Genomic DNA, 18,471 nt, shown 5'->3' with positions numbered 1-18,471 from the left:
CTGAAAGGCGTACAATAGACCGCAACTCCACTCGCGACGAAAAGCGTCTCCGAGCCAGTGCCGCCTTGGAAATTCCAACGCGCAGAACTGATGACATTGCACGTTCTCTTCTGTGGCGAATAGATCAAACCAAGGCTCTCCCCATTGCTGAAAGAGGCCTTGCGCCACGTCCGAGTTCAGAAGCCATTCGTGATCCACCATGCACCGACGGCTGAGTTCGTCCGCCCTGGCGTTTAGAGAACCTGCCAGGTGTTGAACCACCAGGGTCACGCCCTGATGTTCCAGCCACTGCCAGAGGCGCAGAGCCTCCTGGCATAGGGTCCAGGACCCCACCCCGCCCGGTTTGTTGCAGTACCACATGGTGGTGGTGTTGTCTGTGAACACCTGCACTACACTCCCCCGGACAGAGGGGAGGAATGCTTTCAGTGCTAGACGGATCGCCCGCAGCTCCAAAAAGTTGATATGGAGCTGAAATTCCACCGGAGACCAGAGGCCTCTGATCTCCACCTCTCCCATGTGGCCTCCCCAGCCCTGGAGTTACGTGTCCGTCACAACCACGTGCTCCGGGTGGAGTAGGGAGAGGGATCTGCCACTGACCCAATCGCGGTCCGTGAGCACCACTGCAACTGTCTCGCAGTGCCCTCCGAGATCAAGACATGATCGGACAGGTTGCCCTGATGCTGGGCCCACTGAAACTTCAGGTCCCACTGCAGAGCCCGCATCCGCCACCGGGCGTGATGCACCAGAAGGATGCAGGAGGCCATCAGCCCCAGAAGCTGTAGCGTCAACCTGACCGAGACTCGGGATAAAGGCTGAAAGATTGGAATCAGAGCCTGAATATCCCAAACCCGCTGTTCGGGAGGATAAACTCGAAACTGCGCCAAGTCTAGAACCGCTCCGATGAAGAGGAGCTTCTGAGAGGGACACAGGTGCGACTTCGGCACATTGATGGAGAACCCCAGCAAGTGCAGGAGGTCGGCCGTAGTCTGGAGGTGGCTGACGACTGTCTGGGGCGAGCCCGCCTTCAACAACCAGTCGTCGAGGTAGGGGAAGACTGGCACCCCTAACCTGCGCAGATGAGCTGCGACCACCGCCATCACCTTCGTGAACACCCGTGGGGCGCTTGTAAGGCCAAAGGGGAGCACGGAAAACTGAAAGTGCCCTTCTTGGGTACCAGAAAGTTGTGGGAGTAACAACCACACCCTACTTCTGGCCCAGGAATGCGCTCGATGGCCCCTTGGCCAAGAGGGCCGTGACTTCCTCTTGCAGAAGTTGCAAGTGATCCCCCGACACGCGGTGGAATTGCGGTGGCATGGCTGGAGGGGACGCCTCGAAGGGGAGGGAGTAGCCCCTTCGGACGATTTGCAGCACCCACCTCTCCGACGTGACATTGCGCCAGTGGAAGAGGTGATGGCGAACCCTGCCACCCACCGGCGTCACATGGGCCTGAAAACACGGACGTGAAAGGTTTTAAGGCAGGTGCTGCGGAGGGAGGTGTGGACTGGCCTCGCCATTGCCTCGACCGCCGTTACGGCGGTTTCCACGGCCGCCACCGCGCTGTTGAACATTCTGCGGTGCGTGGCTGGCAGCTCGTGTGGGGGCGCCCCTTCCGTGGCCACGAAAGGAGCGAAAGGCACCCGTTTGCTGGCTTGGGGCCGAGAGGCCCAAGGACTTGGCCGTAGCCCTGGAGTCCTTAAAACGCTCAAGTGCATGGTCTGCCTTGTCGCCAAAGAGGCGATGGCCATCGAACAGCATGTCCAGAAGAGTGGACTGGACATCGGCCGAAAAGTTGGCGGTCCTCAACCAGGCGTGGCGTCGAACCGCCACAGTCGTTGCCATCGCCCTGCCCAGCGAGTCCGTGGTATCAAGCCCACACCGGATGGAATATCGCGCTGCATCTCGACCCTCCGCAAGGGCTTGGGCGAGTTTAGCCCGGACCTCCTCCGGACATTGTGGCAGCACGTCCGCGACCGTGTCCCACAGGGTGTGGGTGTAGCGGCCCAAGAGGCATGCGGTATTGACAGACCGCAGTCCCAAACTCAGGGACGAGAACACCTTCTTCCCGAACTGTTCGTACCTCTTGGATTCCCGATCGGGCGGGGCCGTCGGGAATGCGGTCTGGGAAGTAGAGGCCTGGATGACCAGGCTCTCGGGGGTGGGATGGGTGGACAAAAAGCAAGGGTTGCCCGGAGCCGGCGGTAGCGTCTGGCCACGTTCCTATTCACAGGCGGATCTGTGGCGGGCTTGGACCAAGTGCCCACAAGAACGTCACACAAGGCCTCATTAAACGGCAGCAGAGGCTCACTGGAGCTTGCCTGCGGTTTAAGGACCTCAGTGAAGAGGTTAGTCCTCACGGCCGCGACGGGGAGCTCAAGGTTTAAGGCCTTGTCTGCCCTCGTCAACACTACACTGTAAGCAGCCCCCTCCTCCGTAGCCACGGTGGGAGGGGAGACAAATCCAGTGTCTGGCGAAGTGTCAATACCACTGGCCTCCCCAAGCTCATATGTCCAGTCCTCTTGAGACTGGCACTCCTTTGCCAGAGGGTCCGCAGACCCCTCCCAATCACCCTCGTCACCCATCTCCTGTAGAACAGGGTCAGCAGATGGGGCCTCCTCATGGAAATAGAAATCTCCAAAGGCCGTCTGAAGCGCCGCTCCGGCGCCAGAGTCGGACCGAAGGGAACAATGGGGACGGCGTCCACAGGGGGCGACACCCGCGGGGCCGGTGCCGGTGAGGTCGACCGGCGACGACCCGGATCCGGTGAGGTCCTGCGGCGCCGGGATCGAAGTCGCCGGCGGCGCCGGGGCCGAAGCACCCGACCCACTAGGGCCTCCAGCTGGGGCCGTTGGGCCCAAAGGCGCCACAGGACCCAGCTGAGGAGGGAGGGACCCCATGGCCATGAGGTACCGCTCGACCTCTTCCGGCGTCGCGTCACGCCCAGGGACCCGAAGGTGTGGGGCAGACGGCGACGCCTGTGACTCAGTCGGAGCCGCATGGGTGATGTCACCCGAACCCCCGGCCGCATTGCGCGAGCGTCGGGGTGGGTCGGAGGAACGATGATGCCTCTCCGACCTCTCATGCCTCTTACCTGAGGACTTGGATCCCGATGACCGATGTCCACTCCCGGAGCTGCGAGGACTCCGACCCCGCGACCGGTCCCTCGACCTCCTGTGGGACCGGGACCTTGAGCGGCGCGGGCCGACTGCCGGAGCTCGAGCCGCTTGGGGGACCGCTCCCGCCTAGCCTTCGACGTCAGGGCCCGGCATTCGGAGCAGGTACTTTCGTCGTGGTCGAGGCCTAAACACTTCAGGCACCGGCGATGGGGGTCGGTGACCGACATCAGTCGGTCGCACTTGGAACAGGGTTTAAACCCGGGCATCCCTACCGGCACTGTCGGAGTCGAAGACTCGAAAAGAGCAATGATCAAAAGATCAAAAAAGTTTTGTCAAAAAATGACTAAGGGGTAGAGCTTCTCGGATCTGCGCTAGCTGGTGCGGAAAAAAGAAGAACTGACGCCAGCGCGCATGGGCGGTGTCTAAGTACTCCGACGACGTCATTCTGGCGCTAACGACACCGACGACGGACGCGGAGCCGCCTGCCGGCGCGCAGGGGTATTGCTACGCAAAATTTTCCGGATCCAGTCTGACGCCTGGGGATATTCTAAGGTAAGGAATCTATCACTAACGTGTCTCTTTCAGATAAATGTTTACAGCCCAAACGTTAACATAAAATGCTTCTGAAAGAGATGCAATATGACTCCCTTGTTCTAAAATGAATATAATGAAATATAAGTTCTCAACAGCTGTATTTCCAGGACTTTTCCCTGTAGGAATGGGCTGCCCTTCCAGTCTGTCTTCCACAGCTGTGTAAAATCCATCCCTAATTAGAACCGCCATTCTTGGGCCCAGCGGTGCAAGTGTAAAAAATACAAGTGCAAACACAATTTATGTATGCTCCTAGTTTGTCACCTACTATGAGGTTAGCAAAAATAGTATTCACTCCTGGCTTTGCAGCACCATCAGATTTTATTTGGTGGCAACTACACATTAAAACTGTACATGAGGGCTAATATACAGAAAATATGTGCAAATGCGGTTTTCTAATGATAAGTCCGATGTTTTGTACACGTGCTAAAAGGTGCAAGAAACCACTCAATGGCGTTTGTGTCAGGTTTTTGCATGTACGTATTATAAATGGAGGGTCCTAAAATGTGCCTGTGCCCAGGGCACCATAAATCTTTAAGTTGGTTATACTTGAACAGACTGGGTAGTGGCAGCTTAATTTACATCAATTCCACATAGTGTAAATGTTTCTAAAGGCAGGAAATAGAAATTAACATGGTATCATATTCTTCTATTAGCATGGCCTAACAGTGCTAATGGTCGACGGATTCGGAAATAAATTATTTGTGGCAGTGATCTTGCCATAGCATTTAGGTGCTGACGCAAATAAAAGGGACCAAAAAGAATAACTGCTGTAGGCTGTAAACAGCAACTTTACTAAAGCCGGGAAAACCTTTAAACTTTTCTTTCCCTCGCTAATCTGTGGTGGGAATGTTGGAAAACATACATTATCATAAGCGAACACACTAAAAAACACACAACTTGCACTTTGGAGAGGTTTTCCTCCTCGCCGTCATTCTCGGACTAATGTCTTAAAAGCTGGACCAGTTTAAGTTACAAAAAACACAAGTACAAACTCATTGGAATTGAAAAGAAATTCTTACCAGTGACGCAAACACATATTTCTGGTCTTTTTCTTGAAGAAAAACAAGCGTGTCGGAGAGGAGAACAGCCTGAACCTCTGCAAAAACAAACATTCACATTTTTTTATCAATGTGTCTTTGTATTTCATAATAATCACAAAAGACGTTCACCTACAATCATTTTTCACAATAAACCAACAGGAGGATAAATATTGAGACATGCCATTGGGCCGCCCCCCCTACAACATTTCAATACGAAATCTTTTAATTAATACACCCCCCATGGTTCACTTTTTGTGGTGGATACAGGGTGCAGAAATAATATTGTCTAAGACCGATTAACTTGCATGAAACAAGGTGAACTACCATGAAAATGTGCTTGGGAATGTCAATCAGAGCAATAATAAATGGAATGCACTGGGTGGAAATCTGATGTAACTGGTGCTTTTAGAATGAAAATGTATTTATTTGATAATCTATTTAACAACCTAACGAAGAACCAATGACTGACTTACTTTAACAGGCAAACAAAATACTCTCTCTCCAGTAAACTACAATACAAGACACCTAGAACCAAATTAGGATATTGGTCGGATCACAACCGTCCGGCCGACATCTGGTGCCGCAGTTTGACCACCGCATCATGATGAGTGGCGGTCTGGGGCAGAGGGAGGGGCGGCCCGACTGACACTTCCAACAGGCTCTAAGGGCCCTCACGTCCGTCTGTAGGAATACCCCACGTTGGTGTTGAGACAGAATTTCAAATTGGAAATGTCCACTTAAACAAATATCGAGCTGAAAATATCGTGATTCAGAAATATCGACAGCAAGAATATTGTGGTCAAGAATTTCGAATTTAAGGTAAGAAATATCGTTTTTAAAAATATAGAAATTATTCATTTTGTTTGCAAAAATATAGTTGTTTAAAATATTGATATTCTAATTAAAGTGATTTTTTTTGCATAAGTATTGCTTATGTTTTTAAATATGTGTGTTAATTTTTCAGGAATTATCATTTTTATTTTTATTACATTTTGCGTTTTTTAGTTCCATACCAGGTTGTGGGTTTGTAGGGAGGGAAATAATTTAGTTATGATAAATTAATGATTATCGTTTTATTTATTTAATTTAGATGTTATTGTGTTAATTGTGGGAAGTCATTTATTTGTAATTAATTATTAATTTGTTGCTTTTTAATAATAATGAATTGACAATTATGGTAATCAAGTAATTATTTTTTAAGGTGCGGGTTGTGGGGTTTATAGGGGTACAGTCCTTTATCATTACTGCTGTGTTGATGCCTGTTTTAAGGCTTTACTTTCCTTTTGTCCCGCATACTTGCACATTAAAATTTTAAACGCACTGGAACCTTGTTCCACAATTCTTTTTAACTGTAGATTCGCGCTGTGACTGGGCAATACTTAATCCCTGCGACGTTATCTCAGCCTTTAGGGAGAACTATACCCTTTAAACTCGGCGCCCTCCCCTTCTCGCTTCAATTGCGGGATAGAGGAAGGACTCTGCCGGCTTCTAGGACGCCCCTCCTGCGCTGACCGGCAGGTATTTAAACCACCGGATGCAAACGCGCAGTGAGGACAGTCCTTTATCATTACTGCTGTGTTGATGCCTGTTTTTAAGCTTTACTTTCTTTTTGTCCCGCATACTTGCACATTAAAATTTTAAACGCACTGGAACCTTGTTCTACAAATCTTTTTAACTGTAGATTTGCGCTGTGACTGGGCAATACTTAATCCCTGCGACGTTATCTCAGCCTTTAGGGAGAACTACACCCTTTAAACTCGGCGCCCTCCCCTTCCCGCTTCAATCGCGGGATAGAGGAAGGACTCTGCCGGCTTCTAGGACGCCCCTTCTGCACTGACCAGCAGGTATTTAAACCACCGGATGCAAACACGCAGCGTGCGTGCGCAGCGGGGGCGCCGATGGCGCGCCAGAGGCAAGCCCGTCTGCGCCCGTCCGCGCCCTGCAGCGTCCAGCGGGCAGAAACCCTGTTCATGATGAGGCAGAAACCTGCTGCTCTGCCTCATACTTATACTCTGCTGAGGAGCTGCGCCGGTTTGGAGGTAATTCCCCCACTTGCCCTACCCATGACCTATCAGCTAAAGTCCCGGCAAAATGCCCCCACTGTCATCTTGCTCTCAGGAACGAAACTGGGTTTGCAGCGCAATCATCTCAATCATATACGTTTTGTAGCATTAACTGCCGCTCACTGCCAAAAATAGAGATCACATTTTTGACCTCCTCTCCTCTACCCAGCTTGACGCCCTGTTTTTAACAGAAACCTGGCTTCATGCCAGTTCCGGACCAGATGTGGCCAGCTCCCTGCCACCCGGCTACATTATTATTAGACAAGACAGAGACACTGGGAGAGGGGGACGGCTAACGATTATTTTTAAGTCCACTTATTCTTGTCATCTGGAAGCTCTACCCTTCCCTGACTGTGAAGCCGCTCTGTTCAAATTAGCGGTGTTCCCCCAACTGACACTGTCAGGAATGCTGATTTATCGTCCCCCCAACAAACCAATCCAGTGGCTACTAACCTTTGCCGAGCAAGTAGCTTCACTTGCTCTGTAGTCAGCCAATTTTAGTATTTTGGGGGATCTGAACCTCCATTTAGAAGTCACCAAAAACAGCGTAAGCAATATGTTTCTATCTGACTGCGAAGCCATTAACTTAATACTATGCAACCAAGGCCCAACCCACCAGGCGGGACACTTACTTGATCCCATCATTTCTAACATCTTGTTTGATTGTAGCGTTCCCGCTCTTCCCCTCGACTGGTCTGACCATTTTGCCATTCATTTCAGCCTGGCCGCAGGGAGTGCTAAGAAAGCGACTTTTTCTGGCGCTATGGGTAATTACAGGGCCTGGACCAAGTTGAACATCCAGGCGTTTAATGCCTCATTATCAGATAGCCGCCCAGACATGAAGCTAACATGAACTTCTCTCAATCAGGAAGTTTCCCACTGGTTGACTTTTAACATTAACCGCCATCTGCCATTATGCTCCAGACGACCTATTACACACCTCCCCCCGGTCCCGTGGTTTACGGACGACCTGAAAAAATTGAAGTCCAAATGCAAACATCAGGAGAGAGCCTGGAGAAAAACATACACTCCAAGCGACAAACTGACATATCGTTCAGTTCTCAGGCAGTACCATCGAGCCTGCAGAAAGGCGAAGGCCCTATATGTTTCGGAGACCATCAATAGGGCCACTAGCCGTCCGAAAGCCCTTTTTTCAATGGTGAAGAAGCTAGCTGGTTCAAACACTTCTCCTACCCCACCGGCTTTGGGGGGAACCCAATGCAATGAAATCACTGACTTTTTCATATCTAAAGTCGACACAATCTATAATTCTCTCTCAATTGCTTCCACCGGGTTATTTCATGACCCTCTCATTTTGGGAACTCATGGTTTTCCATCTTCTACGGCACAGGTTACGGAGTGGCCCCAGTTAGATCAGAGTTCGCTTAGGAACTGTATGGCCAGGGTAAATTCAGGTTCTCCCCTGGATCCTATTCCAATCGATATTCTTCGACAGCTATCGCCTGATATACTCCTGGTCATTCAAGAGCTCCTCAACTCCTCATTACGGGAATCTATCGTCCCGGATGAATGGAAAAGAGCTATGGTGGTTCCACTCCTAAAAAAAAACGGCGCAGACCCTAAGACGCTTTCTAACTTCCGCCCCATCTCTCTGCTGCCAATGTTCTCAAAGCTCTTGGAGAGGCATGTTAACACACATCTGACCTCCCACGTGGAGACTACTGGCTTCTTGCATCCATCTCAATCTGGGTTTCGTACCCACTTCTCCATGGAGACCACCCTCTTGGGGGTCACCGAGAGCCTACGCTCTCGCCTCGATCAGGGCGAAACCTCGCGCTTATACTTTTAGATTTAAGCGACGCATTTGACACGGTCTCGCACCCTGTCCTCTTGAACGCTTTGAGGGTGGCTGGGGTGTCCGGTTCTGCGCTGGCCTGGCTGTCCTCTTTCTTGAGCGGACGATCATTTCAGGTAGTTTCTTCTAATTCCTCTTCCTCTGCCCGCTCGTCTGCGCATGGGGTGCCTCACTGAGCCCTATGCTCTTTAACATCTATGTGAGGCCCCTGGCAACTATCGTGGAAGACGCTGGTCTTTCCCTTTACTCCTACGCAGATGACACTCAAATCATCTTTTCCCTTTCCTCGGCAGAGTCAAGTGCTCCATCTGCTCTCAAACAGGGACTCAGCCGAGTGGCAGAGTGGATGCAGTCGAACCTCCTGAAATTGAACGGCGACAAGACGGAGGTGGTCATTTTGGCCAAGCATAAACATCTCTGGGGCCCTCAACATTGGCCTCCGGAAATGGGCCCGCTACTCATGCCTGTTGCGCAGGTACGAAACCTTGGTTTTATTCTGGACGACTCGCTTTCTATGCGGCACCAAGTGGTCAGAGTGGCAGCCACCTGTTTTTCCATCTTAGGGTGGCTCCGGAAAGTCCTCTGGATGCTCCCGGACCCAACAAAGCGCACTGAGGTCCAGGCCCTGGTCACCTCTCACCTGGACTACGGCAATGTGCTCTACCTTGGAGCCACCGTGGAAATCCAGAAGAAACTCCAGCTTGTTCAAAATTCAGCAATGTCCCCTGGAGGTCCTCCATCTCCCCCTATTTAAAAGACCTACACTGGCTCCGTATTGTAAGCCGAGTTAAATTTAAGGCCCTCTGCTTCATGTTTAAGATCAAGCAGGGGTCTGCCCCGGCATACCTCCAGTCCCTGGTCCAACAATACTCTCCACCTCCTCTTCTTAGATCCTCATCTCTAGGGAACTTTTTGATTCCACGTTTTAAACTGACGAGAATGGGCGGACGCTCCTTTTCCTGTCTGGCTCCTAAGCTATGGAATTCTCTCCCTGTGGCGCTGAAATTAGAACCTTCTTGGATGAAATTTTAAAGAGATCTTAAAACCTGGCTCTTCCCTCAGTGACAATTGTTGGGACTTTATTGCCACCTCTATTGGCGCCGGGAGACCCCATGTGGGTAGCTGAGCGCCCTACAAGTTCAATTACAATATAATACAATACAATACAATAGGGGTACAGGGTGGTAATTTATTTTTAATTAATAATTAGTTAATTTATATTAATTGATTGAAAATTAATAAATGGAAATTGTGTAATTAATTGTAGGTGCAGGTTGTGGGGTTTATAGGAGTAATGGGTGGTAAGTAATTTATGTTTAATTAATAACTAGTTGTTAATTTATATTAACTAATTAATTGACAATTATGGTAATTGTGTGATTTGTTTTAGGTGTAGATTGTGGGGTTTATGGAGTAAAGGGTGGGAAGTAATTTATTTTTAAATGCCCAGTAGTTGTAAAGGGCACACAATTACCCAAATGAGTCAAGGCGCTTGGGGCAGTCAGGAAGATTAAGTGATCTACTGCACAGAGTCACATGGTGCTGTGCTGATCTGCCGCCGGCACCGGGGATCGAACGAACCGTGAGCTCCTGGGTTCCTGAGTCAGTCCCCCTGGCCCACACCTCTTCCCTTTAATTAATTGATAATTAGTTGGTAATTATTTGAAAATTAAATATATAATTTGTGTAATTAATTTTAGGTGTGGGTTATGGGGTAATTTATGCTTAATTATTAATTGGTTGATCATTAAGGTTAATTAATACTGAGAGTAAATTAGTTTTACTTACTTTATAATTCACTCTCATATATTATTAGTTTTATAATTGAAAATAAGTTTTTATAATGAACTTTTTTACAGTTTACTTTTACCAGGAGTTTGTGGGGATTATTGGGGTAAAGTGTGGGAAGTTCATTAATTTTTATGAGTTTTAATTTCATTTATACTTAATATTTTTTTTAATTGATTATGTTAATTATGTATGTACATTTTTAAAATAAAACAGATGTGTGTTGTGAATTGTGTGGTGGTATAGGGTAGGAAATAAAAAAAAAAAAACAATGTTTTTGATTCTAAATAATTTCGAACAAAAAATATTTGTTTGAAAATGATTTTTTATTTAATATATTTGTGGGTATTTTGTAATATGAATTAACATGTTTTTTTTAATTTGTAATATTAAATATAGTTGTATTTTAATTTTTAAACTTTGTTTTTATTTATTTAGTTTTTCCAATATGTTGTTTGTTTTTACTTTTGAACGGACTTAAGTGAGAATATTAAATGTTACCTCTTTGCAATTCAACATTGTCCTTACTGTTGCACTGACTGGAGTGGGAATAGTACATTTTAACCCTCCACTATCCAACACTGTCCCTACTGTTGCACTCATTGGAGTGGGAATAGTAAATTTTACCCCTCTGCTATTCAACACTTTCCCTACCGTTCCACTCACTGGAGTGGGAATAGTAATTTTTACCCCTCCGCTATCCAGCACTCTCCCTTATGTTGCACTCCCTGGAGTGGGAATAGTAAATCTTTCCCCTCCGCTATCCAATATTTTCCCTACTAATACATTAACTGGAGTGAGAATAGTAATTTTTACCTCTCCGCCATCCAACAATTTCCCTACTGTTGCACTCATTGGAGTGGGAATAGTAATTTTTACCCCTACACAATCTAACACTTTCCCTACTGTTGCACTGACTGGAGTGGGAATAGTAATTTGTATCCCTACGCAATCCAACACTTTCCCTACGGTTGCACTGACTGGAGTGCGAATAGTAAGTTTTACCCCTGCGCTATCCAACACTTTACCTACTGTTGCACTTTCTGGCGTGGGAATAGTAATTTTTACATCTTTGCTATCCAAAAAGTTCCCTGCTGTTACACTCACTGGAGTGGGAATATTAAGTTTTACCCATACGCTATCCAACACCTTACCTACTGTTGCACTGACTGGAGTGGTTAATTTAAGTTTGTCCCACAAAGAGGGGCAATGTGGTTGGCTTGTATGTTGATTTATTTACATTTGGGAGATCTTTGAAATTAAAGGAATTTTTCTCTGGGCATACACACAAACCTAAAATTTGTGTCTCTGAAATTTGAGATTTTGCCTTCATTACATACCATCTCTGAAATATGGAACTTGCAGTGTCTTCTCTCTAGAAGATGATGCAGATATTAAATACGATCTTTGTTGTACTAAATGTAACTGAAAATTTGGATAGTGACAGTGGTTTGAGACCCAAGTCTAAATTTGTCCCATCCATGAGATATCACAGTAACATTGATGTGTAAGATGAAAGGGTGATATCTGAATTACACCTCCGGAGTACTGCCACTAGATTTCTCACAGCAGCAACAAAAATTCTCATATCTAGAGAGACAGGCACTTTTGAGACTATGTAATGATGCCAATATTGTATTAAGGGAGGCTGATAAAGGCGGCAACGAGGTAGTCATGAGAAAGACAGATTACATGAATGAGATCAGTCGCCAACTCAATGACAGCCACTGCTACAAACATATTAAAAGAAACCCTAACAGTGAACTTACCATTCTCACCAATAAGAAACTCGGAGAATGGAGGGACATTAGTTTGCTTTCAGATGATGAGTATCAATACTTATTCATGAGTTTACGCAAGATTTCCCTGTTTTACATTCTACCCGAGGTCCATAAGGTGGGTAGCTTCCTCCCTGGGTGACCGATTATATCAGGTTTGGGGTTTTCTACTGAGAAATTATCCAAATTTGTCGATATTCGACTTTAGAAACATGACAAATTTACCATCCTACATAAAGAACATTAAGGACATTCAGGTTAAGTTTAGTGATTTCCCATGGACGGACAAGTCACAGTTTGTAACCCTAGATGTAACCGGCCTGCATACGTGTATACAAATAGATTTTGGACTCATGGCGGCTCGATCCTTCTTGGATAAGGAGTGAGTGGACCATTTTGAATATAACACTATGATACTTGACATGATGGATATTGTTCTAAGTTTTTTTTTTGTTTGCATGACGGCCAGTGGACACCATCAATTAAAGGGGCCAGCTATGGGCTCCAGGTTTGCCCCCTCTTACACTTGCCTATTCATGGGCTTGTACAAGAGGGAGCCTGCCTGGGGCAAATGGGCCTCCCCCTGGATTGCCTAAATAGTCTTTTGGGGGAGCTACATTGCTGACATCATCTACCTCTGGGCAGGTCCCAATGAGGCCTTACTTGAGTACTTTGTTTATTTGAATGACAACCCCTTCAATAGTAAACTGAATATGTACCATCATAAAGATGAAATTAATTTCTTAGATTTACATTTTTATATAACGGACGGCGCTATACTTAGCAGTTTGTTCCACAAGGAAACAGTATGCAACAGTGTTTTACATGCATCTAGCGCACATTCTAAATCTGTAATCAGGAACATCCCTTATGGTGATATGGTTCGTGTAAGGAGAAACTGGGGCGAGGATTTGAATTACATGGCCAATATCACGAACATCAAAATGGCTTCCAAAGCAGAGGCTATGATGCTAGGGTACTGGTGGATGCTGAGACTAGGATACACCAGCTGGCAAGAGAAACAACATTGCAGACCAGTCCACATAATAAAAGGAAATGCGGTGGGTCGAAATACAATAGAGTGGCTTTCATCACGAGGTATTCCAAACATAGCAATAAGATTTTCAATATCTTAAAAAGAAATTGGCATCTTTTGTTAGATATCCCGGGCCTTCATAATTCAATTGACAGACATCCATCAGCAGTGTTTAGTAGGGGGCGAACACTGAGGGATACACTTTGCCCAAGTTATGTGACAATGACCCAGCAAACACAAACTTGGTTGCCAACAAAGCCATGTGGTTTCTATGTATGTAATTTCTGTAATGTTGCCCATTTGGTAGAAATAAAACAAAACCGGTTCAATACATCTTATGAACACAGTTTCAGACACTTTATCAATTGTAATACTAGCTTTGTTGTATATGTAATCGCTGCAAGTACAAAAGGATCTACATGGGAAGTATGTCACGCAGCCTCAAGATATGTATACAGGAACATTGCAGAGTACTGAAATATAGCAATATGAGATACCTTATGTCTGAGCACTATTGAACGGCTCACCCCAATAACTCAAAATTGTATTTTTTTGGTGTTGACCATGTAGCCGGGGTGACACGTGCTGTGGTTTGAAAGTCGTTTCTGGGACTCTCATAACATTATATCTATTATACGGGTAATTTTTAGTCCTAAACATGGTTCATTTTTTGGGGGCTTGATTAATGTTGCATACAGATTAGGTCATCTTTAAGCGCATATGGTAGTTATTTTGTATTTATTGTAAGTATTTGTGGCATACTTAAGCTGGCAATGATCCATGAAACCACACTATCTCGACTACTGTATTTCGGGATTCAGTGGCACAATTTGTCAAGAGTTATCTTTGAGCAGGACTTGGATGGATTTGCAGTAATTTACTACACTTGATACGGATGCATTCATACAACCATGTTCTGGATGAAATTGTATTAATTCACAACGCATGATATGGATGTATTCACGTGTCATTGCATTAAGGTGGGATTCCTATGGTCAAGTGATTAAATATTGCTCAAAACAATATTTTTAAGTCGAATTATAAAGACGTACACTAGGAAGCAGTGCTTTTGTCTTTTTAGGTGTATTTGTACACTTGGTGCATGTTTGGAATATGTGGTTGTGCTATACATATATATTTTTTCATGTTTTGTCACTAGTACATTTATTTTTAACCCTCATTTATTACAGTTTATGTTTGATATATGTTGATTATGTATTTATAATCTAAGGCTCAAAGTGCCAGTCTTAGTATTGTTGGTACATACTTTTTATTTTTTGTTGGTTATGTTTATGTTTATGTTTTGTTATTGTGAATTGTATATTTATGCTAACATTTCATATGTTGGTGCTAAGTGTAGGAATTGCATTTCTATATGTGTTTATATATATATATATATATATATATATATATATATATATATATATATATATATGTTTGTGTATCATTTTCAGCCCTGACGAAGATCTATTTGTTGGCTCGATTTTATTGAAATTGATGGATGAAAATAAATAAGCATATTTGGAATTAACATATTGGATACGCTTTTGACTTCTTGTTGGTGCATCCATCTACTTTGTTACACTTCCTCTGAGATTGTTTAAGGATGAGCATGCATTCATACATAGCTAACTAATAAATCAGTAAAATTGCGTAAGTGTGCAAAAAAAAATCCTATTATACTAAATATTAAAAGTTTTAGTTTTATAAATAAAGAATGCACATACAAGCATAAATATTAAACCGACACCATAAAAACATGATCGAAATAAACATAAAAAAGGCATCGACAGTCACAGGAATATCATAAAACATTTTGTGGAAAAAGTTAATTAAACTCACAAAACACATCGACGATTTTTATCTATAAACAGCATTGCACTGTACCGGGGCAGTTATGCCGTTCAATTTTACTCTGTCCCCTTGAATTTGAGGAGGTATGTTCTGTATTCTAGCCCCATGGAAACAAACATGTGAGATTAAGAAAATTAGAAATGCAGCACATAGTGCTTTTTTTCCCAACAAACTCCCAGGCCGCTTTATACACATGGAGCGGCAGATTTCAGTGCTGTCAATTAAGCGCCTTTAATTGGCAATATATCCGTACCACTTTCATTGAATTGCCGACTCAATATCTAGGACCTTAAAGGTTTAGTATGTCACTGCATCCAGATACTCTCTTGGAAACAAGCCCATATATTGCTGTCCTTGCATCACTAATACCTTGGGGCATTCATCATGGAGTGCTGATCAGTCTTGATAGAGGACGATTAATGTCGTAAATGGCATTGATTGAAGAGGTGAGGCTGCAGAGTTTATTGGGTGTCGTTTTGAGGACATTACTTATGGATTATTTTCCAATCTTTCATTTCAAATAACAGCTTTAGTGAACTATGTAGCTAAGAGAGAGAATAAGGGTTCCTGTTCAAACCTCCGTACTAAGCTATTCCTTGGCTGTCTAAATTTCAACATAACCGTGTCTGACTGCACTCTAAAATTAAACACATAGGTCTCCACAGCAATCAAAAGTGGATACATACTGAGATCCCATACTAGGCACCGTATAGCTTTTACTTCTCTATATTTTCAGGATTTTATGATACCACACATTTCTCAGATGGCCTGAAATGTTGCAAAACCTGCAACAGTAATAATTTATTAACATTTTCATAGGAAACTAACTACATTGAACGTTTCTCAGAACTTGCAATACATATTGATACAAATCTGCACCCTGAAACCTTAGATGTTGACATTGAAAGACATAAGGAAAAGTTACTTATTATATAGTATGTATCTATATTCCTTGTAGTACACAGAAGATATTACTCTTTCATACACTCCAGACTCAAAACTAAAGCCAATATATTTTTCATGGAATGTTCCCATATGTTGAAACATAATTAACAAGCCCTGGTTCATATTTTCAGTCTGCTCCTATATTAAGTGCGTATGGATATTTTTAAGAAGATATAACAAGACTACTGCACAAAATTCTTCATCAAATATACCAACATCTACCTAAAAAAGCTTTAAAACGCTGCACAAATGCGCAGATAGCCGATGTAAACAACAGAAAGCGATCAGAAGCATACTGTAGTGGGTGAGCTCACGCTTTATGGATGGGCTCGATGCAGTGTTTGGTTAACTGTAAAATGGGCACCTAAGTCGTTTGGTCTACATAGGTTTTGTTCACAGGGCACAGTCTAGTGTATTCATTTCCTCAAATGGCTTTGTAAATACATTTTAAATATATATATATATATATATATATATAAAACTGCTTGTTTCTCAGAACTCTCATACTAATGAAATGTACCTCAGCCAGTCAACTGAGAAAGCCTACCATTTGTCTCATCAGCTCCAGTCAGACATGCTTATCACGCGCAAGCGTCTGTCTGGAGGTTAAAACCTCATGTCCTCTCTCTCACTGTTAGAGTTCTAGGACAGAAATAGGTGTATAAATCGCACCCTTAAATTAAAAAACAAAAAAAATCTGATCTTTACTGCAGTCTCATAATATAAAATGACAGCAGCCAAATTACAGCCATGAAGCAGATAGGAGCTAACAGCTCTTAGTAGTTTCCTATTCAACAATACTCATGTTATTGACTTTAGATGGATTAAAGAAAACCAGGCCATGAGTCAATCATAAAAAACTAAACGTCATAGGTATAGGAAAAAGAGATGGCCACAGAAATCATAACACCACGTGAAGAGATTTGAAAACTGTCTGGGCTCCAAAAGCCACTAAAAGGAATGACGATAATGACTGTGGTAATATACAATTTTATCAGTGTAGTTTATCATTTATCGAATAGTGCCTTTGAATGAGTTTATTTATTTAAGTTTCAACTTGAACTGAATCACTAAAGAGGCCCTTTTCTTAACTAAAGTGTTGCTATTTTCTTTGCTGCAGCGCACTTCATTTACCACACAATTTTATGATGCGCCAAACAAAACAAAAATGTTTTTCTCTGCCTTGGTATTTAGTTTGATATCTTCTTCCAAGCTCTTTCAAATAATCTATCAAACACTCTGCATACAGCTTTTATAGATGCTCACTTACATCGATCAGCAGTCTTGCCTACTTTATGCAAGTTATTTTGGTGCAAGAAATCCATAGCTGAGACTCGAACAGAGGAGAGCAGCCATTCTTTTCAGAATGCTATAGAAAATCCACCACTCAATGAAAATATGTTTTTCTTTAAATTAGGGGTGGGGGGTGTGGGGGCATGGGGAAGGAGAGAAGGGCTGCTTGCTTTCCAGCAAAAATACATACAGTCAATTTCTCGATATCTTCTTACAAACATAATACTTGCCATACAAAAGTGTTTAGGAATCTAATCAACATTTGTATTTAAAAAAGTAATAGATATGTAGGATATTCTGTCCCCTATTTTTAAGGAATATTCGACATTAGTCTTGCGGAGTTTAATTTTTTTCGTAACATTTTAAATATTTATGTAAATGCCTTTTTAAAGGATCTTATATTGTGACAATTGTAAATGTCTTTTTTTAAGGTTTTTATACTGTGATAAATGTATGTTTTGTGATGCTTTTATGACTTAATTGTCAAATAAAGTAATGTTTACATGGATATGTAGGATCTACACTGAAATAAATACAGCACTTTATTTAAATAGCTGTTCTCACATTGGATCTTGCTGAGGGGACTATCATGGATTGCCTCAACCAGTAATGAACCATATGCTGTCATGTGTAGCGACCAAAACATTTTCCCACGTCTTGAAAAAAGTCCTCAAAGGCACACAGAGATGCAGGTCTACACATCAGACCAATCATTTTCTTGAATGTTAATAAAAATAAAAAGTCTAATTCAATAAAGACTAATACGTGATCTCTGCAAATGCACATCTCAATAATTTATTTTGCTTGCCTCTAGGGTGCCAAAACTAATATTTAGACTGAGCACAGCTACACCCGTTCAGAATGTAAAAAAACTAGTGACCATCTGCTACGCCACTAACCCCTTCAAGGTACTGCCGAAAACTGTTGAAATAAGGTGACCCCAACCTTATACTATGATGTTATGAATATTAAGGAAAGAATTATTGTTAAAATAAATTAATTCGAAGAGGTTAATTTTATCCTTAGCTCCGTAGCACAGCTAGAATGCCATGGAAATGTTAACAAAAATGGAACGTATGATTAGCATATTTGACCCTGAAGGAACATTGCTGGTATTTTATACGGCGTGCCTACAAAATCCAACCTGCTGT

General features: G+C 43.7%; 1 protein-coding gene across 3 annotated transcripts in view; it reads right to left on the bottom strand.

Annotated features, from left to right (window-relative positions):
• AKAP13 (A-kinase anchoring protein 13) overlaps window positions 1-18,471 on the bottom strand; it is a 759,080-nt gene that overhangs the window by 181,088 nt on the left and 559,521 nt on the right. For all 3 annotated transcript variants that reach the window (XM_078683158.1, XM_078683159.1, XM_078683160.1), the window contains one exon: window positions 4,727-4,803. In XM_078683158.1, coding sequence (XP_078539284.1) covers window positions 4,727-4,803 — 77 coding nt within the window. The remainder of the gene's footprint in view (window positions 1-4,726; window positions 4,804-18,471) is intronic.

This window comes from Lissotriton helveticus, chromosome 3_1, assembly GCF_964261635.1.
Source record: "Lissotriton helveticus chromosome 3_1, aLisHel1.1, whole genome shotgun sequence".
Taxonomy (NCBI): domain Eukaryota; kingdom Metazoa; phylum Chordata; class Amphibia; order Caudata; family Salamandridae; genus Lissotriton; species Lissotriton helveticus.
Note: the sequence above shows the minus strand (reverse complement) of the source record. Positions and strands in the feature narration are given on the sequence as shown.